At 41.1% G+C, this 26349-nt stretch overlaps 2 protein-coding genes across 6 annotated transcripts; one reads left to right on the top strand and one right to left on the bottom strand.

Moving 5' to 3' along the window:
* Positions 1 to 34: 34 nt before the first annotated feature.
* On the bottom strand, positions 35 to 18291 carry LOC127602365 (ceramide transfer protein-like). Of its 4 annotated transcripts, none has more exons than XM_052068428.1 (18): positions 17658 to 18291; positions 17428 to 17562; positions 15357 to 15473; positions 10492 to 10599; positions 10275 to 10413; positions 9938 to 10018; positions 9647 to 9804; positions 7137 to 7229; positions 6963 to 7049; positions 6455 to 6547; positions 6158 to 6235; positions 5390 to 5485; positions 4337 to 4469; positions 4190 to 4260; positions 3960 to 4088; positions 2369 to 2498; positions 2098 to 2241; positions 35 to 1362 (listed from the first exon to the last, which is right to left on the bottom strand). In XM_052068428.1, exons 1-17 carry the CDS (start codon positions 17742 to 17744, stop codon positions 2114 to 2116), a joined length of 1863 nt encoding a protein of 620 aa, XP_051924388.1. In that variant the 5' UTR covers positions 17745 to 18291; the 3' UTR covers positions 35 to 1362; positions 2098 to 2113. The 4 variants fall into 4 exon arrangements, with proteins under 4 accessions (XP_051924388.1, XP_051924386.1, XP_051924389.1 ...); XM_052068426.1 differs by having other exon boundaries at positions 2111 to 2241; positions 17658 to 18290; XM_052068429.1 differs by lacking the exon at positions 6158 to 6235 and having other exon boundaries at positions 2111 to 2241; positions 17658 to 18289.
* Positions 18292 to 19005: 714 nt separating this feature from the next.
* polk (polymerase (DNA directed) kappa) lies at positions 19006 to 26290 on the top strand. Of its 2 annotated transcripts, XM_052068424.1 has the most exons (14): positions 19006 to 19397; positions 19681 to 19800; positions 19872 to 20024; positions 20602 to 20733; positions 20819 to 20969; positions 21046 to 21255; positions 21606 to 21730; positions 21852 to 22018; positions 22107 to 22139; positions 22221 to 22317; positions 22765 to 22936; positions 23812 to 24765; positions 25587 to 25635; positions 25904 to 26290. In XM_052068424.1, exons 1-14 carry the CDS (start codon positions 19269 to 19271, stop codon positions 25983 to 25985), a joined length of 2574 nt encoding a protein of 857 aa, XP_051924384.1. In that variant the 5' UTR covers positions 19006 to 19268; the 3' UTR covers positions 25986 to 26290. The 2 variants fall into 2 exon arrangements, with proteins under 2 accessions (XP_051924384.1, XP_051924385.1); XM_052068425.1 differs by lacking the exon at positions 20602 to 20733.
* The last annotated feature ends 59 nt before the right edge of the window (positions 26291 to 26349 follow it).

The raw sequence follows: 26349 nt of genomic DNA, 5'->3' as shown, positions 1-26349 counted from the left end.
GCAGCTGACAAAAAATGGACATGCTGCAGCACAATTCTGTTGTGTAGCAATTTTAATTTACATGACATTGTCAACTTGCGTTACATTTAGTGCAAATAATAACACTTCTGATGTACAACTTACACAGATACAAAGTGTGTGGATTAGTGACACGTTATCAAAATTAAAAACAATAGCTATATTCTTCGGCGGACATGGTGCGTAGATCTTATAAATTAGTCATCCAAAATCCTTCTTAACATCTGCCAACTCGAGGGCAATTGCCCCAACAAGATTTAAAAAAAAAAAAATTTCATGACAACATTAACAAATGCAAAACAACCCAGAGTTGTTTTGAATGTTGAGGTATGATCATGATGTGAAATGCTGAACCTCCCATCCGCACCCCCAACCACACAAAAACTCACTCACTTGCCGTCACTGTTGATAAATGCACATGTGGTGGTTGTATAGTAATGACCAGAATCTTGCTGGTGTCGAAGGCATCCCCGGGCGTAATTAATCATTATCAGTCACTGTACACTGTAGTGTGCCACACGAAATGAAATAGTAGCGCTGGAATGCTAAGTTTGAGGCAAAGTGATATACTCAATGTGCACGAAGACAAAAATAACTGATTCCGACATTTCTTAGGCTGACTACAAGTCGCTGGGGACGCGTTAAAAATCAAGAAACCTACTTAACTCTTGATTAAAGAGAGGAATCTTTACACCATGAGCCACTACGGCAACCATATGGCAACCAAACTGGCCACCAGGTGCGAGCTGGTAAGCTGCGACATAGCATCTGTTGTCAATGAGACATCTAATTCAAGCGTTTTAACAGTCAATTCACATTTGTCACTTTGGTAAACTACGTGTGTGGTTTGTCCGTACAATACGTCGTGTCCCACGGGTTGCTCTCCGGAAAAGCCGTACAAATATAAAGATTTCGGAGAGAAACACGGTCAAAAAAAAGCTTCAGGTGCTCGCCCTCCATCGGACCGCGGGCTGGGTTGTCAACAGAAGGGCGGAAAGCGAAAAACACTCACTCACTCATTTACTCACTCACTCACCTCTATTTAGCAGCAGCAAACAAGTAGCGTCAATGCTATTGGTTAGCCCCAAAAGACAACAAGTACGTAATCATAAGAAATGTACAAAACAATCTACAAAATAAGCACAAACATGAATAACAATCATTTGAAAACCACTGAGGAGGAAACCTTACGTATAAAAGGACCCACGGATGTTAAGCTAGAAGGACAAATACTGATGGACTCAAGCCACACAAGCAGTCTCTCGTGTTTAAGGGGGTCCTTGGTCGTCCTGGGCGGGACACGTGTCGCATGCTGTCGTCTTTCGAAGGATCTGCCTTTACCTCCTGAAGAAAGATCGAAGTCAACACAACGAAGAACAAAATTGATGAGTAAAACTGTCCAAATCTTCCCTCAAATTGAAGATTTGTCAGCCATTTGAGGTTAGCGTGCTCAAGCGGGCTGTAAAAGGAAATTACACAATTGTGGGTTCAAAACGTTCCGCGGCTGTGTAGGAGCGAACATCGAGGATACAGTATGTAGTTGAGTTTAATGAGCAAAGGGAACGAGTGCCATAAATACAGCCATCTCTACAGGGCGACCGCCGTCTCTGTTGTTTGTTTGGCGACCGACTTCCACCATTGCTAGCAATGGACAACAGGATAGATAGCAAATGAGGCCAGGGTGTGACATCCCTTGCAGATTTATACAATCAGTATTAGTCCTTGCATCCCCTGCGTCGGTCTTCCCTGCTGCACTGCTGCGTGATGAAGCTTGTCGGCGAATTGGCCTCATGTGACAACAAGACAGTCTGAGAAAGGTTCTTAGACGCTACTGTGTTAACTTGTAATCGGAGTTAGTTACTTGTAAATCAAGTAATCATTATTGATTGAATGACTGTTTAAAGCAAGTCATCTGTAAGCAACTAAGTTACTTTTTCAAGGTAAGTGTGGCAACACTATATTAATGGTAAGTACTATGAGGTCGGTTAAATGTTTTACTAAGCAAGCGAAACCCTTGTCCTAACTAAACAGCGGCCAACATATGAGGAAGTATAGATTGTAATGCAGTTTTGTACGTACGCAGGGGTGTTACCTCTCAAAACAGAATGGCCTTCCCCAAAGTCTTCTCCTGGACATAAGAGGTGAAACGTTTGAGGAACTTGGGATATTCTCTCTTAGCGACAGCTCTGAGCACCGAGGCTGGCGCCCAACCACCGGGATTTACTGTGAGCAAACAGAAACGCCGGCATCAGTAAACACGCACAGCATATGTATATGTACATATATCTCCACCCAAAATGACAAATATATAAAGGAGAGAGAAATTCTGCATGCAGAGATGGGCTCTCACCATTGGCCACATAGGTGATTTTACACAGGATGTTGTCCCTGCTGATCTCTTTATCGCCCTCTGGTGGACTGACTAGTGTTTGACAGATCATGGCAACGTTGATTTTGGCTCGAACGCAGCGATTGGAAGGCTGAAAAGACACACCAATATTAAACATTAAATAAGGCACTGTTAGTGTTATTCAACTAGTTTACTTGATACTTTCTATCCTCAGGGAGAGTCATTGTCTTTGCATATGGATGAAATCAAATCAAACTTTCACTTGTCTAGTGTTTTTCCATGTACGAGGCTCTTAAAAATGCTTCACATCAACTGCTCATTCATCTACTGATGCGGCAATGTCAGGAGCAACTGGCCGCTCAGTATCTTGCTCAAGGACACTTTGACATGGTCACAAGGGCTGGGCATCAAACTAACAACCTTGGGAGACAACAGCATGACCACCTGAACCATGTTCGCCCAAGGTAAGTATAGTCATGAAAATCAACAAAACAACAAATTGAAAACAGTTACGCAAGTGTTTTCAATTTCTGGTGAAAATTAAATAAAAATCATTAATTTTTTTTTATGCTTAGAAAACTAACAAACAGCGAAAATATCCTTTGTCGTCATCTTTGGCAATTAATTTCATCATGAGCTTTTACGGTTTATTATAAATGTACAGAAGGAGGAAATTGCAACAGTCGTTTGGGAATTGTTGTTACTTTAGTCTACCCTACTGTGTTACTTTTTTTTTAACAATGAACTCAAATATTTCCATATGTATATTTAAAAACAAACTAAAACAAATGCTAGCAATAAAAAAACAACTTCTCTAAAACTAAAAACTAATGAAAACTGAAATGTTAAAAAAAGGCAGAGAACTGAAAACTACAATGAAAAATATCAAACTATTATATCCTTGAGTAAAATTGAAGGCGTTTAAAAAGCACTTAGAACTTTTGAAAATAGAACTTTTGTTTCAAAATGTGACAAAACCTGTTCCATGCATTTATAACATCAAGACTTATTTGCTCAGCCTACCCGTTTCTTCCTAAAATTGGTTCAGTGATTAACCCTCCTGTTGTGTGCCAAATTGAAGAAAAAAAAAGGCAATTCGAGAATTTTCGAATTGAAATTACAGTACAATAAAAAGTCGGTAGAGGCACAAGGGCTGGAAAGGGGAGAGATCTCCTTCATATATTTTTTAGGGACATACCGGTATTTTATTTAAAAAAATTCTGGGACGTTCCAAAATCAAAGCAAGAACTGAAAAATAAATGGTTAAATATGTACTACTGACCATTTGTGCTGTATCAAAAAAGGGGGAAAAAAGGACCAGGAGTAAAATACAGAAAAAAATAAAAAATAAAATTAGTCTGGTAATGTAAACAACGGCACATTTCATTTCCATTTATGAACCTTATTTTCGAATGGCCTGGCCCATTGGTCAGTTTTAAAATCCAAATTTCGCTCTTGAGCCAAAAAGTTTAAGGATGTGTTTTTTTTTTTATTAACAAATAACCTACTTTGGATTCAACTCTTCAAGCAAAGCTTTTACACTAGTTGATGATGGGAACAGCTGCACTGGTGTACAGTACTGTCAACTTACAGCCGCATTTTCGTGGTCCACAGAGAAGTTGCACACCAACCAGGTGTCAGGATCATTTTCATTGGTTGCCAGAATCTTCCTAATGGCTGACAGGTAGAGCACGTCTCTCTGAGAGGCTGGCCACACCCTCTACGGCGCCACCACAGGCAGTCAACGTCAGAATGAGGGTGAATTGCGGAAAATATATGGACAGACAGGAAGTGGAACGACTCGAAAGCGGTCAGGTTTACCTTGTGTGTCTGATAAACGATGATGGCGTTGTCGGAGAGTGTTTCGACCACGTTAAAGTTTTCAATGGTGGCTAAAGAAGAGACGAACAGTTGAGAATCATGCATGGAGTGACTTGAACAGAACAAATAGTGTTGACTTGAACTTACTCTCCCAGTCCAAACGCACTGCAGTGTCCCAGAAGTAGTGACACACCTCGTGTCCCGTCACCCCTTTGACAGCATGCGTCGCTTTGAGGGGATCCAAAACGATCCCGTTCTCTTCCACTTCTCTCCTGTACACCTGGGAAATATTGCAACACACAGGCTAAATATCATTTACAGGATGGGGTGGAAGTAGGTACAGCATATGGGCACTGAGCCCAAAAATGTCCATTTGACTTTGGGTGATAGGCGGGGTGCGAGCCAATCAGAGTCTATATTAACAGTTTAATAAACATAACCATATACCACAAACTATGATCCTTCATGATATCTTCAAGAGTTGTTTTGTTTTTGTCACAATGTTTGTTGTCCTTTGTGTGGACACCTAAAATTTCATCTAATACAATGACGGATAATAGTGAACAGAGACCTTTTTCACACACACAATGATTTGCTGGTGTGTCAAAAAGGTTGCAGTACAGCACTTACTCGATGCCAGATGTATTGATTTTGTGCCTTACATATCGGCGTGTCGTACTGGCATCCTTGACAAGTACCAATACCTTGAAAAACAGACAGCGTCGGCCCGATACCTGGTCTCTGTCAAAAAGTGCTTCAAAGCTTACCCGAGCACTGTGAGCCACAGCACAACACTGATTCCGATGTGCATTCGTTTCAATAAAACCCTTCAAGATTAACCCTTCAATGTTGTAGTCATATCAAGCAATGGTTAGCCATCCAAAAAAGGGTTTCAAGGCAAGTATTTGCGTTTGACATACGGCTTTATATTTGTGTGTTGACTTGGTGGAAAGCCTAAAATGGCGGTGAGCCTCTTCCTTTCGTGTTTATTTGTACCCTGTATATTTTATACACACAAATGTCACGAGTTTCGGTACACTACTTAGAGCAAATACATCATCTGCATCATCTAACAACCTTTACAATTAATTGATTTTTCAATAAAATCCTTATGTCACTAGTTTAGACATTGTTGTGTGCATTATGGCTGCGCATGACTTCTCACGTAAACAAAGAGACGACTCCCACGGAACTTCTCACCTTCATCTCTCCTTCCTCGATGACCAGCTGCCAGTTGGCATCTCCGCCCACATCCTGAAGCGAGTACGTCATATGATTCTGCACCATCTCCTCCACCTTGGAGACAAGAGGATTCATAATTGCAGCCATTTTGATTCACATTTCTTGTTAGGCTGAAACTAAAATTAGTTTTCGTTTTAAAAAAAAAAACATTTTGAAAAGAAAAAAAAGAATTTCCTGTCGAAGTAATACTGTCTGTGGGATCACAGACAATAAAATAATGTTGCCAAAGTATATTGACTTGAAACAATATTTTATGCTAACTCACAGCTTCTTTTGTTACCGTGAAAAGTTTTAGGTTTGCAGTAGTGTTCAGTAAACAGTGTGGCTGGAACCCAGTAGCTGGAATGTTATCGCAGTGGTGTCGGGAATTTGTCGAGCAAACAGAGTCGGTGGGCAGGAACTAAATATCACAATATTATGCACATCGAGTTATTGGGAAAAAAATGACTCAACACTTGAACCTGTTGAAGGTTCAACATTCACCAAGTCCGCAATGAGCCGTGTTTGCCAAAGCATTTGCATACAAACTGAGCAGTAAGAGCACAGGAACTACAGTTTCCTAGGTCAGACGGTCATTCTCGATTTTTCTCCTGATTGGAATGAGGTCATGTTGTGCAGATAGATTTATCATTCCAGGAAAGGGAGGTTAAGTAGAGCTTTCTGCTCATGCTCTCTTAGACTACTGAGTGTACGTGCCCTTGCACATGCAAGGACCCTCCAAATTACCTGAGTGCTGAATCTGTGAATGTCATCTGAAGCACTGACTAGCTCGAGAGAGGACAGGGAAGAGCAATGACTACGTGCCTGTGCAGCAAGGAGATATTAGAAAGAGAAAAGGAATAACAAAGAGAGTGAAGCACCAAAAGCAGAAAGCCAAGGGAACCAATCATTAGCTGCTTGCATAGGAAAAAAAGTTATCGATAATTTAGGCTAAATGGTGGCCACATCAAGACAAGAGCATACTGTAAGTGAGGGAGGCACTTTAAAGGCATGGGACAAGATGAGGATGAGTGGATGTCGAACCTTGGTAGCGAATCTGTGTGTGCTGATGCTTGAGTAGACGTCACCGGGAGGAACGGGAGTCAGTCGAGGGAGCCGGACCTTTTCAGACTGGCACTGAGGAGCATGAGTGACAACAGTAAGACATTTTGGTTGAAAAATATTCAGATTTGAAACATCAACGTGGTGGACAGGGCAAGTCAACAACAGCGGGCACACACTGGAGCAGCTTCATAAAGTAAATTGTGCACGAAATGCACGGTTGCACATGATTACATTCTACAAATATAAATATTTTACAAAATATGTTGAATTGAGAATTTGTGTGCTCGAGGAGCCGGGTGTCTTGTAAAGGCCACCTCAACAGTGGAGAAGGGGAATGCAGCGGGGGAAATATTCCCTTCTCTTTGATGTATAAAATAAACGAACGGCAGCAAAGACAGAAAGGTGAGTACGGCATGAAGTAAGACTGGCTCAAAGGCGGGTGTCGCTCATGTGTCATCGAAAGGGGTGACGCGGACCAACAACACACCTGCTCTTCTATCTTGTCTTGTCTGTCAAGCGCAGCTTCAACCGCATCGAAGAACTCATCCTCATTGATCAAACTGTTGGGCCCCTCCTGAAATCAGTTGGTCAGCCAACAATCAGTAATGTGGTTTGTGTATAAGAAACATACACCAACAGGGTTTATGTAATTCCATCTCGCCTCATAGTCCGGGCCTCCATAGTGTGACTTTTTCTTCAGTTCATGCACAGCAGACTTGTAGGCATCTTCTACCCTCCTCCTTTTTTCCAGCTCCTGAAAACAGAACAAAACAAAGTGTGTGTAGAAGTGAGCGATACGTGGACAAAAATGTCTTTTTTTTCCTTCCAACTCATGTGAACATGATACAGATATTAATCCTTGCCTTGCTGAGGTGAGCAAATTTGAGGGTGCCTCGGTCTGACACCCCTCAATAGAAAGTAGAGGTTTTGTTACCATGACAACTAGGGGCAGAGCCGGGGGGTGGTTGCACTTTGAAACCTGATTCTAGGAAAATGATTGCAAACCACAAAGTACACATGAACCCTTGTTTTCCGTTTTGGGGACAGCACTTCATCGCCAATTGCTAAATTAGACTTACCGGTAGCTTTTTGTGCAGACCTCTGTATGTGATACGCAAAAAAATATGTCCCCATCCTCACCGCGTTGACAATATCACAGAGTATTCAAGTACGTGGCGCTGATCAGAAGCAAACGCTGCTGTCAAACATTATTCTGCGCATCCAACAATATCAATTCAGATCTGCTTAATTTCTCCCTTTGGACATGCTAACGTTTCAGACGGTGTCGCCTGAGAACTGAACTATGGCCGTTGCGTATTGCTTTATTTTGGATCTTTTCCTAGCGTAGCCAGCAAGTATGTATATGATCTTTTATATTAATTAATCTGACCTAATTAAATAAAGTTAGTTGTAAAACATTTAAAAAAAAAAAAGAATCGAGGTACACCAAATTGTGGTTGATGAGTACTGGTATATTTTCATTTTCAAAACTCATTCACTCACAAAGACGTTTTTAAATGTCTTTTCAGACGTGCTACAGAATTGGCTGGTACTGAATGAGTTAATGAAACTTTAAACCTTTTTTTTAATTATCTGAACAATGGCACAAAAATCATGAATGCACAGTTTAATATAAACTTCAAGGTGGTAGCTCCATACTGAAGCTTTAAAGCTCTTGTTCAAGTCCATGTCAGAGGCAAACTAACAGACTTTGGGCAAACGTGTGAAAGCGACACCACGCTACAATGACCCTCGACAGACATCACAATACTGTCTGAGTTGGCGCTTTGAGAACACAGGAACCTGACAAACGAGTCAAATGATTTCTTCTGCTTTTACACAAATAAAGTGAGCAACTAAAGAGGCTCATACATCTACTGTTACCCCAGCTGGGCCAAACAACTGTACTGTAAAAGGAGTTCACCTTTTAGACCAAAAAAATAACGCAAGCAGCTATAGCCGCCATCAAGCACTCCGCAAACCAGACTGAGCCGCCATAAAAACACAAAGTCTGTTTGTTGGAAGGTGTCACCACTCGCTACAAACCAAACTTGCAAGTTCGACCTACTTTGAAGAAGAGGCTGCAGGTTTGTAAAGGTATCCAGTGTTGCGTCTGGTACTTGAGCACCTCTGACCGCCGCTGTGGTTTCCACACATTTAACCAAGACGTCCGAGAAGTCATTTTTCCAATTTGGTTTCTCGTATGGCCGTCCTTGGCTAATTTACTCTCCTCCATTTCACCCAATGGCAGCTAAATCTCACAATTAAAACAACATTTAGATCAAATTTTAGTTTGTTTCACTTGAGCAGTCGAAGATACTCCGATCTCTTTCTCGGCTTCTACTCTTTAGGGTTGGGCAGCAAGCCATTGCACAGGAACTGGTTTGACAACCTGAGCACAGTCGATCAAGAGCAAAGAGCATTCCTTTACTAACGCACACACAAACACAAACACACACACACACACACGCACACACACACACAGTCAACGAACGTGTTTCTTATCGGCCCACCGTTCACACTGCTGGTTTGATGCTAACTGAGGGCTTGCATTGTACTTGAAGTTTTGGGTAAATGTGAGATTTTTTTTGAAAGTCCTACTCGCGAACCATTGACATGTTCCAGCTTCATGTCTTCAAATCATGTCAAGGCCCGGAGGTGTTACGTCACAGTTTTATCACCTGAACGCAAAGGCCAATGACAGGTGACAAGTGTTTCACACCTTTACTTAGCAATGTCTGCTGAAACGCCCATTCAGGAAATGGTGCGCCAATGCAGACTCTTACCATGCGTCCACAAAAATATTGGGACACCTTAGGTCCATCTGCAGGAAGTGACAATCAAGTAAAACAGTTAGAAGAGCTTCTTCTTGTTTGCCAATGCTTTTTACAAGACTTTGGAGTGTGGGAAATGTTGCGCAATCAGCAGTCAATGCTGTTGGACTCGAATGAGCCAGGCACAACAATTCTGTTCTTGTTGTAATGGACCTAGCAGAAAAGGAACTTCCTCAAAGCATTACTAAAAGTAAAGAACAGCCCTAGATGCTTTAATAAACTTTGCATCCATCCATTATCTGAACCACTTTATTATCCTCACGAGAGTCGAAACGCATCCAATGGAATTGAATGATAAAGCGTTTTGACTGTAGACTTCTGTGCTGTGCATCAGTACCTTGTCCAACCTTTTCTGCCAGCTGTCCTCACGTTTGACCATCAGCTCAATGCAATGTGACAAAGTGGACAGGATGCCTGCCGTGGTGGCCTTGAAGGTGATGGCTTCTCCCTTGAAGTCTATGCCATTGATGCCTTTGGGACTAGCCGGGGCGAACACTGACACAGGCAATCAAAAAACAAATACAACAACAACAAAAGAAATAAGACAATGTGACAGCTCCCACACAACTTGACTGGGTGAACTTTTATGATTAAAGTCACGCAGCCGGTTATATTAAAGGGCACTAACGTTTTTCTTTGCTTCCGTTATTGTAACAACATTCACCGTCTGGCCTTGAGGCTGCAGGGAAGTCATCTTCATCCTCCTCCACTATTGGGACCAACAAGGTAATTAGTACAAAATTCCAGTATTGACTTGGAAAAATGCGCAGTGTTACACAAGATTCGGAGACCGACACAACAAACTGCTCTGCATGTTGGTAATCATTTTAGTTTTCTTTTTCTTCTTGCCAGCAGCTCTTTTATTGTCGATTCCATTGCAATGTCAAGTCTAAGTGTCATTTTTGGAAACATAATGAAAATGGGACCAAGATAAACTGAAATGATCCCTGAATGCCACGGGTTACCTCTGTCCCTGTGAAACTCATCTTTGGAGACCGCATCAGCGCAGGAGTCAAAATATTTCTGCAGCGTGTCCACTTGTCTGCAAAGAATGTCCCGGAAGGTCTCCATTTCTGCTAATTTCTCACACAGCCTGTGTCCCTTCTGAACAAGACGACACCATTTTAGGTTTCAGAGCATTGCGTAATTTCTAACCGCCTGATGGAGCATGCATGTACCTACCTTGAAAGAGGATGTGGATGTGGCAGACACGGCACTGGCTGCTGAGGTGAGAGACAACATGGAGCCATGACGCCTCAGACTAGATTCTGAGCCATACCCAGACTCCGCCTGTGGAAAGGGAGAGAAAGCAACAAGGAGGCAGGGGATAGTAGAATTACAAATTGAGAAAAAAACAGTCAGACCTGTGGGGAAGGCAGAGGAAGAGAGATTGGACACATGAAGTGATGCGTTTCCAAAGTCTGCAGCTTACACAAAGAAGTCAGAGAGTGAGGGTGGAACAGTTTTAGCAGTCAGCAGGACTGAGCAATGCTGAGCTGGACAAGAGCAGGACCTCCACCTACACAGCCAAACACTAGAGAAACAATGGGAATGACAAATATGCACAAACCTAGCAGCACCAGTCTTGCCATGTGAAAATAATGCCTCCAGTGTCCTAAAAGAAGACATCTCAACTTAAGCTACCAATGAGGAGGGAAAAGAATGACCAAACGAGGAGTCTCGTTAAAATTAAAAATTAAATTAAAAATGTTTGAGATTCTTTAACTAAACTGATAAGCAAGAGAAAAATGAAGGTGTATTAAGTACATGTAATTCTTGATCCTTGAGTATTACTGACAAAAGCAAGTCACTGAAATGTTATTAGGACACCTGAGAACTATCTTAAACCATGAAAAGAATACATAACATCTCTTTTAAATCTGGAACCAGATATCCCCAACGGGATGCCAATGCCTCCATCCCACATGATGCCACTGACTGCAATATGCAAATAGAAATGTCGTGACACATCCTGCACAAGCATGCATTGAGTGAGGAGCAATTGACACCAAGTAAAAAACACACCGCAGAGTTGCCATAGTGATCGTCTTGATTATTTACACAAAAAATATAGCGTTCTAAGTTGTTGATGACATTTTTTTCACAATCTGCAGTTATGCACACAGAAAATACAATTGATAAATTTGACTTGTAATCTAAAATCTGAAGCGTAATGCATTGAGGTTTGTAAGTGGAAGTGTTGGAATTGCTCTAAATGCATTAATCACATGTTAAAGGGCTGAAAGCCTGCTGTTGTTTCAATCAGAACATGCAGCTTTTTTTTTGTTACAACCTGAAAAGTTACTTGAGATTTAAAAAAGAAACCCATGCAAAGTATTGGTTATGGGAAGAATATACAAAAAAAAGAAGCAACTCATACCTGCACAGCAACATTACCTTTGAGGGTAACGTGCCAAATTAAGGTAACACGCAAAACATTTGAAATTACACTGGGAGTGAGAAAAATGCTCAGAGCTACTTCCTTAAGGGATAACAGGGACAACAACAACATAGATGCTTTTCTATAGATAATTGGCTCCACAACAGTAAGGATGAAGACATGCAGAATAACAGCACAAAATTCAAGAGTTCTGTCAAGAATAAAAGGACCGCATGCCAGCATGAAATGAGCCCACCATTCGACCATTCCAGCAGCAAAAGCAGAGCAGGACACTGCTGCAGTCGTGACAGCTGGCTAGCCCCAACATGGCCCAGACTTTTCGTCCACACACGCACCCCAGTTTGTTCTGACAGTTTAGAGATGCTCCGGTCCAGTACTCCAGTTACCCCGGACACACCTCAAGAAGCAAGAGGAAGCGGCGGCGACCAGGAAGAAAAGCAATAGGATCAGCCGAGCTTGTTAAATAGAGACAGCATCAACACAGCAGGCAGCAGGGCGGAAATTGCTTTGTTTCAGCAGAGACGGAGATGAGTCTGAAATGAAGAATTTCTCAGGAGATGAAGCAGCCCAGCTTTTTAGTCAGTTTGAATGCAGCCACACTCGCATGCACACAGTCCACTCAGAGAAGACCACACACCCTGATGTGGGAAACCTTTTCATCCTGCCCAGCTGTATGTGCAGCATCCAGTGCTGGCCCAGTGAATGCGTGAGTGCATGAGCGCAAGCCAGGGAGGAACTCCATTTGCAAGAGGAAAATGAGAGCCGTCTGGTGCTGTTTGGGGAGTAAAATGTATCATGGGTGGGCGATGGATGCAGCCTACTTAAGTCAGGCAGAGAGAGAGAGAGAGAGGCCGGGCAGGCAATATTTAAGAGCTTCTTCTGCTTTACTTGTTTCACTCTTTTTGTCTGTGCTTGTTCTGATAATAGCTCTAATCCAAAACTTCAAAAAACATCTGTGATAGCTGGCATCCTGAAGCAGTGGTGGTTTCAAAATAAAAATAAATATTAACAATAATAATAAAATTAAAAAGGGTACTGTCCACCCCTTGAGGCACAATAAAATGGAACGGTCTGATGAGGAGTTTTATGTGTCCCTTTTGATTTGGATCGCTGTGAGAACAAGAGCTTAAAAATGTATTATTTAACAAGAAGAGCACAGAGTCGTTACATTTTGCAACACCTTTCACACGACCGAGACAAATTCTTGCCTAATTTTGACAAGTGAACAAATGCTTAAAAGAATAAAAAATTAAAAGTGAAATCATGCTGCTACAAAATGGAATGTAAAATAAGACACTAATATTTGCTGCAATTGTATTTTTAAGATGAAGCAATTAGGACCGTCTACCGAAGTCTGATGCAAGCATTGTTTTGTCCAGCGAGCGGCAGTGAAGACAGGCTCACTCATCACAACCTGCAGGTAATGATTTACTGGGGTTATTGCAGGGCACAGTTCAAACACAACCCAGGAATACTCACACACTCCCACTAATGGACCAAAGACCTGCCGGCAGTCACACTCAGCTGCCATACAAAAAGTTAGCAGCAGTGTCGGCTACCGCACAACCATTTTCTTCTTTTTTTTTTTAACTAACAAGTAAGTGAAGCTGACCTGAGGTGAATTCACAAAATTAACATCACTTTTACATATTTACTTGGCTTTTTATTTTACAGGCATTGGCTTAGGTGTGCAAAAGAGAACCACATGTGTTCTCATGCGATTAAAGATTGCAACGACTTCATTATTTGAAGCAATACCATTTTTGGCGCACATTGAGACACAAAGTAGTGTTATATCGACATAAAATTTTCAAAATGCAAATTAGACTGCAATCTGTGCTCTGCATAAAAATAAAAATCGACAAAACACAACAAAGAAGCAAATTCTTTCCATGTCAGATGCATTTTATCACTGACAGTAGTTCTTATCACCAGGAGCTGTGATTCACAACTTACATTGCAGTGCAATTTTGTATAGATCATTTGTGCATCTGGAATAATGTCAAGATATACAAAGATTGCTTTGAAAACGGCTTCAGTGTAAAAACATTACCTTGCTGTTGCTCACAGAGTACTAAACATCTCAAATGTGTTCCATTTTTTGCTTTTTCTCAAATCCTTGAGAGGATATATGCACGTTAAAAGACAAAAGGTATACTGTACATGGTTACTGTATTTTCAATTAGGTTTCAGGCACATAAAATGAAACTGCAATGTTATCTGAGAGTACAGTTTCAGAAAGATCTCAGCCTGTGGGAAGAAAACTTAATTGCCAATTAAAAATAACCTTTCACACACCCACAACACACCACATATTTAAAGATGATGATTCATAAAGTACCTTTTAAGGGACCCAAGGACGGTTAAACTCATCCCTGGTTAGCGATGGCAACATACTTTACAACATAGATGTTGGCAAACTAAACTGTTAAGAGAGCAGCTGCCGAGCCTCCAGTGATGCGGGATACCCCCATCTTGCACACATTCGCATTGCTCACATTCCAAAGGAAAGGGAAAGACAGAAACAAGGAGTGTCAATGCAAGCAAGCATCTGTCCGCCACACCCTTCTCAATGATTAATTGGACAGCCAGGGCCCGGCTAGATTATGAGTAATAAGAGTATGAGTCTGCAGACATATAGAACTACCATCTATTCTATACATTTGTGATGCTAACATGGCTGGGAGATGACTGCTCTGCTTTTCGTCAATGCCCCTCTGCTGACATCCTGATGAAAAGGCTCTAAAAACGCAAGGAGGATCTGAAGCATGAATCGTTTTCGCAGGGCGTCACAATCATGATGCTTGAAACGCAGCCAATCAACGGACAACAATTTACCGTCAAGGATTTGGAAGATCAGGAAGTACAAGGAGAAAGAACACTGCACAATCAAAGCCAACAAAGATCAATCAGTCACTGCCAGGCGTTTTTAAGGCGAAACTTCCAATATTGTCGATGGTTTTTGAGAATTTTGACTGATCCATAAAAGCTCGCAAAATATGTGTATTCTGTGACAATATATGCACCAAATTTGCAGAGAAAAAAAGACGCCGTGTGACTCTTTCTACTAGAAAAAAACCCCAAAACTAAACAAAACCTCTTTCCAGCTTTTTTCATTTCCAGTTTTTTTCATTCTTTTGTGTTGGTAATCAGCCATAGAATATGGGTTGGTTTTTGACCAAAAAGCAGAGAAAACAGGATTTTTGTGAAAAGAAATATGCCAAGCAGAACGGTGACTTTTGACTCAAATTTTGTCTGCTTTTGTGTTCACGCCAAAAGAACAAAAACAAGACAAAGCCTAAAGAGGGTTTCTGAAAACAAAATATAAAAGTATAAAACTATGAGACGTGCCTACAGATCTGAGAAATATATTAAATTAATATATACGCTCGTAGCAGTCCATGGTTAGATTCCTTTTTTTTTTCTTTTAATCGGGCAGTGAAAGAGTTAATACAAAAACAAAATCCATCATGTGAACATTACAATCCTTAACCGGTTATTATATTCTGCATCTCATTTATGGTGAGTCTAACACATGAGCAAGTGGTTATATGAAGTTTAAGACAACGAAATACAGCTGCATAGATGGCCTGGAGCAGAAGAAAATTGGAGAAAATGCGAGGAGGGCACCTCTATGTCCACTAACCTTGTGCAGCTCAATGGACTCAATCCACTGGAGTCTGTGCTTGGGATCTTCAGCTCGGAGGTACCACACGCTGTCGTTAACACTGATGTCAAATCGACACTCGTCAAATTCATGGGGCTGCAGGGACAGATGCAAAAAAAAAAAAAAGATGAGGAAAGAACCAAATATTTAGTGGCACCAAAGACCATAAACGTAAAGCGTCTGCTAATGCTACCGGTTGAGGAATGATCACATAAAGGCCTGCTATGATGTATTCAAAGTTGTCTGTTATGACAATGGCTGCCTAGCAATGACATGTGGATTCAATTTTTTTCCCTTTCACTGAACAATAAACAAGAATGTTGATGAGAACCTGATGTGTTATTCAGTGAACACAACTTTAAATAACAACGACAGAGAATCTTGGAGCTTGGCTTTGCTTGACCGCGGGGTCTTCACAACCTCACCTCCTACATTCAGCCCAAATCCTTCAACTATTTTCACTCCACCTTCCTGCAATGTGCCCCACCCCTCTCCAGACACCAAGCAGACAAGGCACCCAACTGAAAACGTGAACAGACTTCCACCGTTTCGTCTGAGATTGGAATTTGACCGTTGCACTCGCCAGGCGATAGATGCGCCCCGCAGAGGCTCCCGATGTGAAATCAGACGCAGTAGACTGGATTCTCCTCGGCTGACATGGCCGTCAGCTGACACGACCTCACGCTGTCCACGTTTAACTAGATTTGCTCAATCGGGACACGTGCCTTTTTTTTTTTTTGCACAAACAGTCGCGCACACAAAACAGAAACCCTGAACCTGAGTATTTCTTAATCTAATCCTGCTGTAACAGGAACCCATAAATATCCATTTGCAGCAGGTCGAAATATATGATCTGTCCGCTGGCGGTGGGGCACGGTAGTAACCTCTAGTGTATCCAGCCGTGAGGCCATTTCAGGTTCTAAAGATCTAACTTGAGTTTTATCCGACACGGCCCATTAAACCCTGCTTTTATAGTGCACTTTATACATCTTTTAATCTAGCTGGACATTCTCATTCCTCTTGAGACAACGCCACTGCACAGCTAAGCTCCACTCGTGTCTTGTGTACACTACGAGATTGCGGTATCCTAATAGTTCGTGGAGCTGGGCTTAGTCACACAGGGTCAAGAAAAGTCTAAACTACACTTGATAGCAACAGACAAAAATATCCGTTAATATTTGTATTTCAAGCAAAGTACAGAAGAATCATAAAAATGTGTACATCTGTCAACATCAAAGTTACTCGGTGTATTGTAAGCCATGCCACTGTTTCATAATACCTCACTGTCCATATTATTATTATACTTGTAGTGGGAATAGGTAAAAAAAACTTTATCTACCAGTATGTTTGCTGTTTTTATGTAATTCCATAAGACAGTTTGATGTCACTTTGCACCTAATGAGTGTCAGTGTGATTTAAGTAATAAAAGCGGAGGCTTGTTGCTATATTCCGGGTGACATATGTGACAGCAACAACACGTGTTTGAGAAGCGCACGGCTTACTAGGCAGGCAGTGTGTGCAGGAAAAAAAAAACACTCTTAAAAATCCTACAGGAACCTATTAACAGTAGTCAGGTCAACAAAACAACAAACATGTTCATATTGTGGGCCATTTAATTGTATTGCCCAAAACACAGTTAAGACCAATTGTTTGGCTTCTGTGCAGGGTGGTGGTATGTTCATGAAAAAAAAAACTGCAAATATTTAACCAGGGTGTGGGATTGTAGCTTATCTGACAACAAAAAATGTAAGGGCATCGCGAAGTAATATGGACAGGGTGTAAAGAGTACTGTAGTCAAAGCTTACATTACAATAAGGAGCATGTGATTGACATCTTACTATCCTGCATGTTCATCAAATCTGAACAAGTTGATCTTTACCCCTCTATCTTCAGAAATGGATTAAGGCGTGACAACTCCATGCTGGTGACTAGACCAAAACAGGGGCTTCGCCTGGAGCAGTGACCCATTGTTTTATTTATTCCCTTATTCTGCTTTCTAGCTTGACTACACACTTGACTAAGTTCCTTATTTCACCTCGAGCATACTTACTGTGATGACAGCCTTACTGAGGCACAAAGAGCCCCTGCAGCCATATTCCCGTTCATCCTCTGACTTGTAGTAGCTCAAAGTGTTGTTCTTCAACTCGACCCATCGATCCTGCCATCCGTGTATGTAATTGGTCCACTATAATCAAACAAGCTACGTTAATATCCTTACAGTCTGCAAGCACGACGAACGTACATGTAAAATCTAATTTATTGAAAAAATATATACATCACCTTGCTCACCACGCCTCCGAACTCCACTTGTTCTGAGGATTCTTCCACATCTTCGTCTGAACCGGACGCTGAGCTCTTTTCGGACATTTAAAATCCAATATTCCGAAGAACTTGTCTTTTTTCTAATCAACTGAGCACTCTAGCTCAACACCAACTTAATAAAGCTCACGAAAGCAGCAGAACCTGCTTGCTCTAAGATACAAACTTAGTCCCCGGTCAGCAGTATGGCGTTATTTGCCTGTTAACGTTGAAGGAAATGAGGAAACAAAAAAACAACACTTGTGGAGAATGGTGACAATCCAACCTCGACCACTCGCTTTGGCAAGATTTGTTTTGAAAATGACGTCGACGAGGACTGTCACAAGCTAGTTAGCGTCAACGGTTAGCTGTCAAATGTTAACTTGACTCGTAACTTGTGACTGTGCCGCCTGCAACCGAATTGTTACCGAGAGAAAGGTCGATGAAAGCCACAGCGTTACTGCCGTTACGTTACCTAACCTAAGAAGCTACAAATGACGATGAAAGAGGCCGCATTGCTGCTTTATATCCCTGGTTTTGTTAGCAACAGCGGACGACTCTACTAGCTTGCGAGGGGGAGGAGCCGCAGCCACGCTCGACTGTGTACCTGAAAAAGACAAGCGGCAAGCTAGCCTGGATATGTAGCGGAAGTCTAAACACGGTGTCTTTCAAAACAATGTAGTAAAATTTGCGTACGTGATTTCGTTGCGATGTACTGTTTAGTTTTATGATAAAATATGCTTTGATATGGTTGAAATCAAGTGATGTGAAGAAAAATTATCCGAATCAATCCCGAAGCACTAAAATAAACACAACAAATAAAACACAAACGTTGTTAATGTATCAACTGCAGTCACTTTTTAAACGTCCTACTTTGTGAACATTACTAAAGCTACTATTTGAGACACACGTTGGTAAATTACATTTCATCAATACAGTACAGTGCTCTAATTTATCCCATTGACCATGGTAGACGCTTCGTAAACATGCAAAATTCACGTCAACGTAACTCCTAAAAGTCCACATGAATGTGACGTTGTATGTCAGCATTAGAAGCGTTCTGCACAGCCGTTCAAAATTACATTGTTTTCGAACGTAATCTGACAAACAACCGAAACGAAGTGACTGTACTTAAGGAACCAACCATACATGTACTGTGTTCTTATATTAAAAAATTAAAATACGTAAAATGTTGAAATCCAAGTTGAAGTCGCCATCTACGAATCGAACACAAGCCAAAATTCAGTTTTAAATTAATGCATCCACCAAAACGTTAAGGGATTTCGCAGTGAAAATGATGAACATTACATTTCCACCGGAAAAGGAATAACCGTATTTCCGTTAAATGTGTAACGACCGCGGAAGTACTGCAAAATACGAATTGCGCCTCTCTTATTTTCAAAATGTTGGACGTTTTGACAGTTATATTGGAGGTATCTCTGCGCTTTCGATTAATTACTGATTAAAACGAGTCGTATACACACACAATACTGGCTGAATGATGGTCCACATAACTAGCTATAAAACTGAAAGTTATTGTTATTGTTGGAGTAAACAAAATACTATTTCCACTTGACGGATCAGATCATCAGGATGGACTATGGAACCGCAACTACTAAAGGAGAGGGGTACCTCTCCAGAATGGCCCTCAATGACAACAAAGCTGGTATGGAGGGTCTTGACAGAGCCAAAATCAACAAGATCATCATGGAATCATCGAAGGTATTTTAACTAATTCAGTTTGTGGTGAAACTCTTAAAACACCATCCACTAATATCCACAGTCAAAATTCACAGTAGAAAAGTAATGTGTAGTGAAGTGTAAATGTTTTATAATGGTGGTGTGGCTTTTTTCTGCTTTTCAAGACTGTGTCCAGTCTTGTCCAGTTTAGTCTTGTGTGAAGATATCTTATCCCCAAGACAGTGATATATAGCCCTGAAAAGATGTACTATTGTAAGTTGCCATCATACATCTCGCTAATTCTGTTCTTTCCCTTCACTTGAAGGGATCCAAGTTTTATGAGTATGAGCTGAAGAAAGAGCATCAGGTGAACCAGCGCATTGAGAAAATGATGTCGCAAAAAGCACATATCACAGAACAGCAGTTAAAGACAGCCCAAGCTCAGGTAACATAATGGAAGCACTGTAAAGATTTGAACACATTACAGCTAATTTTTAATCAATGCCCTCCTGGTAGGTGGAGATGACGGCCTCTGAGCTGGAGAAGAGCCGTGATCTGAGCCGAATCATTGTGCATGTGGACATGGATGCTTTCTACGCTGCAGTGGAGATGAGAGACTGTCCTGACCTGAAGGACAAGCCCATGGCTGTTGGATCCATGAGCATGCTGGTCAGTGAAAAGAACGATATTTATGTATTCATTTCCACTCATTGGCCACTTTGTTTGCTTTTCCTGCACAATGAGATCCAAAACAAAATCTTTATTTATAAAAATAATTGATTGACTGACAGCGGCAATAATTCAACAGCATGCATATTATTAATATTATTTTGTGATCTCTTGTAGTTAAAAGGTAACACAAACATCTAGTTTAAATACTGCTAAGTGATTGTATCAATCACAACAAAACCACATTATCTTTACTTAGGCACTTTTTTTAGAGTTTCATTGCACCTCATCTCAAAATATGCAGATGCATATCATGTTGTGTCTGGTGGTTGTTATCCACAACACATAACTTGTGCATTAGTTCCACATTTTACAACTATGCCATGTATCGACGTATTGTAAAATATGACCACTCTACAACAAAATGAGATCCAACACCATAACTGTATGAAAAAATGATGCCCCATTCAAAGCACACTTTTTTTTAGATGCAGTAGTCATGATTTTTTAAATGCATTTATTTATTTATTTATTTATTTATTTTTGCTAAATTTATTTCACACCTGTGCTTTTTCAGTCCACATCCAACTACCAGGCCAGGAAATATGGAGTTCGGGCAGCTATGCCAGGATTCATAGCCAAAAAACTTTGCCCTCACTTAGTTATTGTTCCATGCAACTTTGATAAATACAAATCAGTGAGCAATGAGGTGAGAGTGACACACACACGCAGCGTCATGAACACATGTACCTTGCCTAAACCACTGGTTCATGAGTTTTGTGTCTCTATGTTAGATCAGGGAGATATTTGCAGACTATGATCCTCAATTCCAGCCGGTGAGTCTGGATGAAGCCTATCTGGATTTTACAGAGCACCTGGAGCTGAGGAAAAGTTGGCCAGAGGCCTCACGGACACATCGCTACAGCTCTTGGAGCACTGACATAGGCATGACTAAATATAGACTGTATATGTTATGAACAAAATATGACATCTGATATATAAATCTTCTTTAAATGTACAGAGCAACCTGAACACCAACAGGAATCAGAAGCGAAAGGCTTCTCCCCTGTGCTGTTTGAGGACAGCCCAAGTTCCTCTCAATCCTTGTCAAATTCCCAAACTGCTGATGCAACGGGCAGAACCACAGAGGTTTTTGGTACCTCTGTTGAAGAGGCTGTGAGGGAGATGCGCTTCCGCATTGAGCAGAAGACCATGCTGACTGCCAGTGCAGGTGAGAAGAAACTAACCCTTAGACATACAGCGGAACCTCCAAAAACTGCTTGATGTTTAACTTTGAAGGGGGCCAATGAAAAATAAGATGAAATAAAATCAAATGGCATCTCTCATAGTGTACTGATCTTTTCCTCTGTCACTTGATGGTTCTGGCTTTGTAGTCATCCGTAGACATTATTAATTTGCCATCATTGGTGGCCTTATGTGGTGGCACCCGAAAAACCAAAACAGAACACTTATGGAGTTGCATGGTGATGATTCATTTCCTCAAATCTCAGTTATCTTTGGATGTTGGGTTTTATTAGCTGTTCATTTACGAATCTGGTATTCATTTTTGTCCCTCTCCAGGTATTGCTCCAAATATGATGCTGGCCAAGGTATGCAGCGACAAGAACAAGCCTAACGGACAGTATAGGCTGGCCTCCAACAGAGAGGCCGTCATGGACTTCATCCAGAACCTCCCAGTTCGCAAAGTACACTGCATTATTGTTCAGAAAAATCACAAACGGAGTAGTGTTCATCCTTTCAATATGCGCACGTGTAATTGTTTTGCAACTAGGTTTCGTTTCAGCGTGCTTCTTTTTTTGTGCGCAGGTTTCGGGCATAGGGAAGGTGAGCGAAAAGATGCTGAATGCTCTCGACATCAGTAGCTGTGCTCATCTTGGTCAGCAGATGGCGTTGTTGTCATTGTTGTTTTCCGAGACAGCCTGGCGTCACTTAATGCAGGTTTCTCTTGGTCTGGGCTCCACATACATCGTGAGGTAAACTCTCACTCCATTTGCTGCCCACTGAAAGTCAACATACTGTAATAGGCTTGGAGAGGAAATGACCTGCTTTTCCTTCATGCAGGAATGAAGAAAGAAAAAGCATGAGCACAGAGAGGTATATTTTGCATGATGAGTGAGTCATTTCATCCACTTATCTCCTTGTCACTCTGTCCCCATCCTTTGTCAATATGAACAGAACATTTAAAGAACTGAACAGGCCTGATGAACAGCTGTCTTTATGCAGAGAGCTTTGTGAAGATTTAGCACAAGACCTGAAGAAAGAAGATCTCAAGGTACTGCTTGTCGGACGGGCTCATTTCATCACATTCATCGCACATGGATTTTATTTGAGAACATCATGGCGCCAACATTGCTAGAAGTACCACAATAGACATGGAAGATTAACCGTTTTATAGTACTGTTTTAACATTAGCTTTTCTTTATTTGAACATTTGAATGAATCCAATGGATTCTTGGGGGTGTCTACTCATGTGTACTTCAGCATTTTAATTCTTTCTACCTATTAAATTGATAAAGGAAGAGTTGGATGTTTGGCATGGTCATCACCCCCCTGCCAGGGCCCTGATGTAGTCTTGATAGCTTTGGGAAATGGATGGCCATTAAGGAGACAGCAGGGGCCACTGTCAGTGCTTGAAAATGTCTCCTAGGGAGCGACATGTTGCTGTAAAAGTGTGTGTGTAACTCAATTCCCCATCAATTGTGTTCTAACTCTCCCAAAGGGTAAAAGCGTCACGCTGAAGCTGAAGAATGTGAACTTTGAGGTGAAAACCAGGGCAGTGACGCTACCGTGTGCCATCGCCACTGCAGATGAGATCTTTGCTTTGGCTAAAGATCTTCTTAAAACGGAAATAGAGAATGAAAGTCCACAGCCACTCAGACTGAGGCTTATGGGTAATTACACATTGCAATACAACAGCACTCTGACAGCAAAGCTCTCCGCTACGCCTTAAACATTTAAATGATTGGCTATCTAGGATTATAATAACTAAACAAGGGGGAAATTTTAGTCAGAATATTTTTCTGGATCCAAGGGAAAAAAATCTGATGAGACCCGACACAAGCACAACAAATTACAACTTAGAAAAAATCTCTAAACATGTAAAATTGATTTTTTGGGGGGGATTAGTTTAATGGAAGGGTACTACTAAATGTGAAAATTCTATTCATTGTTGATGAAGTGCCATATCACATAATAAATTAGCATTTTCAATTTACACCGCTGTCACCTTTGCAATCTCGATCACATCTTATTTGAAAATGTAGCTTTTAGTCGTACATACACACATTCTTTACATGCAATCTGAATCAGATGTGGATTAAATCTGATTGACAAAACAATTTCTGGTAATGGCAACATACCAAATCTGTCAGAGCTCACACGATACACACATACAAGCTGAAAAGATTACAGCGGATAAAATTAGGTCACATTTGTTTTGCTGGCTAAATGTGTGATCTGGTTCATATCAGGATTAATTGTGTTTTTTGAAAATCCAGTTTATAGCCATTCCTATTCAATTAATGGGCTATGCTTGTTAATTAAGCATCTGCATGTGCTGAATTCAACATTTCATGTTGTATTATTCTTTTTGACCCAAGTACCCAATCTCGATCAGATCTGATCAGATACATTGATGAAAACTCAAATCTCCCTGGTGGAGGTAATACACGGCATACTAATGTCAAAAAGGAGAAATCATTTAGAATTCATTGTGCACAGGGGAGTCATACATTGCTATTCACACATCCATCTCCTTCTTGTGTAGGTGTTCGTATGTCTGCCTTTGTCAGCCCGGATGATAAAAAGACACTGCAAAAGAGCATCGTTGGTTTCCTCCAATCGGGAAAGGCAGACGTCCGAGGCTCCACCCAGGAAGTACGTCAACAGTTTGAAGGCGATCATCTCCCCTCTTGTAGTCTCAGTCTCACAGCACAGACATGTCAGACTAAGGAGGAAGTTACTTGGCAGATCAAGAAAAAGGGCTTACTGGAGGACCACCCTGTTGACAGACCTCAGTTGTCTTTCTTTCAAAGAGCCCGTGCCAAGAGACTGCAGCTTCAGGTTTGTTCACAAGAGCGAGAAAATGAGCAGAGCGCATCTGTGCTTACGCTCCGAGATGAGCATGCGCATAAAAGGGCCGAGACACCAAAAAAGGACACAGGGCCAAAATGTGCGGCCTCACATCTTTCAGAAACTGATGCCCTTTGCCCTTCTGAGGCTCGACCATCTACATCAAGTTCAGCATTGAATTGCCTCACCTGTCCTGTGTGTTTCAGCCACGTGAGCACGGACAATTTGAATGTTTTCAACAGCCATATAGACCAGTGTCTCAGTAAAGGAGAGTTCCATATATTGAACTCAAATGCAGATGTGAAGGACAACTACAAAGAAATTGAAGTGCCGGGGACTGATGCACATGAGGACCAAATAAAAAATAATCAACAAGTCGAGCCAAACAGACTGGACCAACACCACTTGACAAACGATTGTGTTCACACCACCACGTTAATCAACGGTGACAGCGGAACAGTGACCTCACACCGGCCTCGGTCAGATCATGACAAAGGTCCTGTTCTCATCTGCCCGGTGTGTCACCTGACCCAGGACACAAATGACCTCGCGATTTTCAATCGCCACGTTGACCTCTGCCTGAACCAGGAAGTGCTGCATGAGATGGGGAACTCACCCTCACTTGAAATTGCAAAGAGCAATGTAATAGGTGAGTTTTTGTTCATTCAAATTCAGTAAAAATGATGATGGAATCTTCAAAGTCAAACGCAAGGTTTTCAGGGGCACCAATTGGTGTTTTCCAAGTAGTGTTGCCTCGGTTGTGTCACAACAAAGGTCCTGTCATTTACATATTATACTGGGCAGCCTGACATTCCAATGTCACATTACGTTCAATTTGGTTCTGTGGTTACCATCACACTTTGCCATCACTAGTCCCGTTTATAAAAGCACCATTAATTCGTAAGAATACCAACCGAGTTGTTGTCTCACAGTATTTGCCGAGACATATCATGTGACATCAGTCATGATGTTTCTCGTCACATTTTAGGTGAAATCCAAATCATACGACTTTAGGTGTTTGAATCTTGCCCTGTATTTATTTTATTTTGTTCTCGTTGATAAAACGTGCAAACATATAGCGTATACATCCTGTTGATATAGGAACTGCGGGCATCACTTTGTAAGGGAGCTGTGGCCTATGACCTTCTTACTTATAGCAAGCTACACTTATGTGAGGCTCTTGTCTTGATTCCCACAGAGAAAAGACATCTTATTTCACCCCGTGGGGATTCTTTTTGCCCCAGCCTTGGAATTGTCCAAATCGCTTTCTCACCTTTTTTTTTTTTCATTGAACCAAGTCTGAGCACCACAATTTCCTCTTGAACAATACTATCTCACAAATTGGATGCTCTACGTTTCTAACGAGTTGCTGCAAGTATGGCGGTCCTTGCGTCATTTTGAAAAGTGATTTTTTTTGTTTTGTTTTCCCCTAAGAGGAGAAAATAAAATTTTGAGTGGCTATGTTCACAGATAGAAGCATTCCCCCTCCAAGGCAAGCAGGTAGTGGCAAAAGCAAAAGGTAAGACAGCGTGTTGTGGATGATGTTATCATACATTAAAGCAAATAAAACAAAGTGTCACAAAAAGTAATGTTAATTGTGTTTGACACATCATTTCTTCATTGCTTGTTGACACTAATCTTTGACCTTTGGAAAACATGTGTATTACCCTTTTAAAGGTACCACATTTGTAAGGAACATGCATCACACAAATGTCATTATTTGTTCTGCCGTTCATCAAATGTATTTACAATAATATGATATGTTTGTGCTTGCCCATCACCTACAGACGAGACTCACCTTCATATCTGCCCTCGAAAAAGGCCAGAGGTCAGAGCCCTCACAACACCATTGACAAGTTCTTCAGGTGATCGCACACCATGCGCAGGAAGTTGGAAAAGTGAGAAAAAAAAGATTGCACTTCAATCTGAATTGAGATGAAATTCTTGATGTAGGAAACTATTTTTGTTGACGCCTCTTATCGTCACAAAATGAATCAAGACAAGGAATAATCGCTGCAATTTAAATACAGGGAATATTTAATAATCATGTTGTTTTATTCTACACAGGTAAAAACCTTTTAACATGCTAAAGTGATCATATATCGATATTGTAATATTTATTACTTTTGTTTTCAAAATGTCCAATGTCATGTATAACAATAAATTAATAGGTTTATTCTATAAATGTGGTTGCAATAACTGGTGCTTCTTATGTTAATATCCATGATTTGTA

The sequence above is a fragment of the Hippocampus zosterae genome, chromosome 6 (genome assembly GCF_025434085.1).
Source record: "Hippocampus zosterae strain Florida chromosome 6, ASM2543408v3, whole genome shotgun sequence".
Lineage (NCBI taxonomy): Eukaryota > Metazoa > Chordata > Actinopteri > Syngnathiformes > Syngnathidae > Hippocampus > Hippocampus zosterae.
This window is presented reverse-complemented; position numbering and strand designations above follow the sequence as displayed.

Bases quoted from the DNA above. Each gene is read 5' to 3' on its own strand.
- polk (XM_052068424.1), top strand. From the start codon at position 19,269: ATGGACTATGGAACCGCAACTACTAAAGGAGAGGGGTACCTCTCCAGA. The intron at 19,801-19,871 runs GTAACATAATGG...CCCTCCTGGTAG, and splicing joins TAAAGACAGCCCAAGCTCAG to GTGGAGATGACGGCCTCTGA. The intron at 22,318-22,764 runs GTACTGCTTGTC...ACTCTCCCAAAG, and splicing joins TGAAGAAAGAAGATCTCAAG to GGTAAAAGCGTCACGCTGAA.
- LOC127602365 (XM_052068428.1), bottom strand. From the start codon at position 17,744: ATGTCCGAAAAGAGCTCAGCGTCCGGTTCAGACGAAGATGTGGAAGAA. The intron at 15,474-17,427 runs GTAAGTATGCTC...CTGTCCCTGCAG, and splicing joins TCAGTAAGGCTGTCATCACA to CCCCATGAATTTGACGAGTG. The intron at 6,548-6,962 runs GTGTGTTGTTGG...CATGCTCCTCAG, and splicing joins AAGACAAGATAGAAGAGCAG to TGCCAGTCTGAAAAGGTCCG.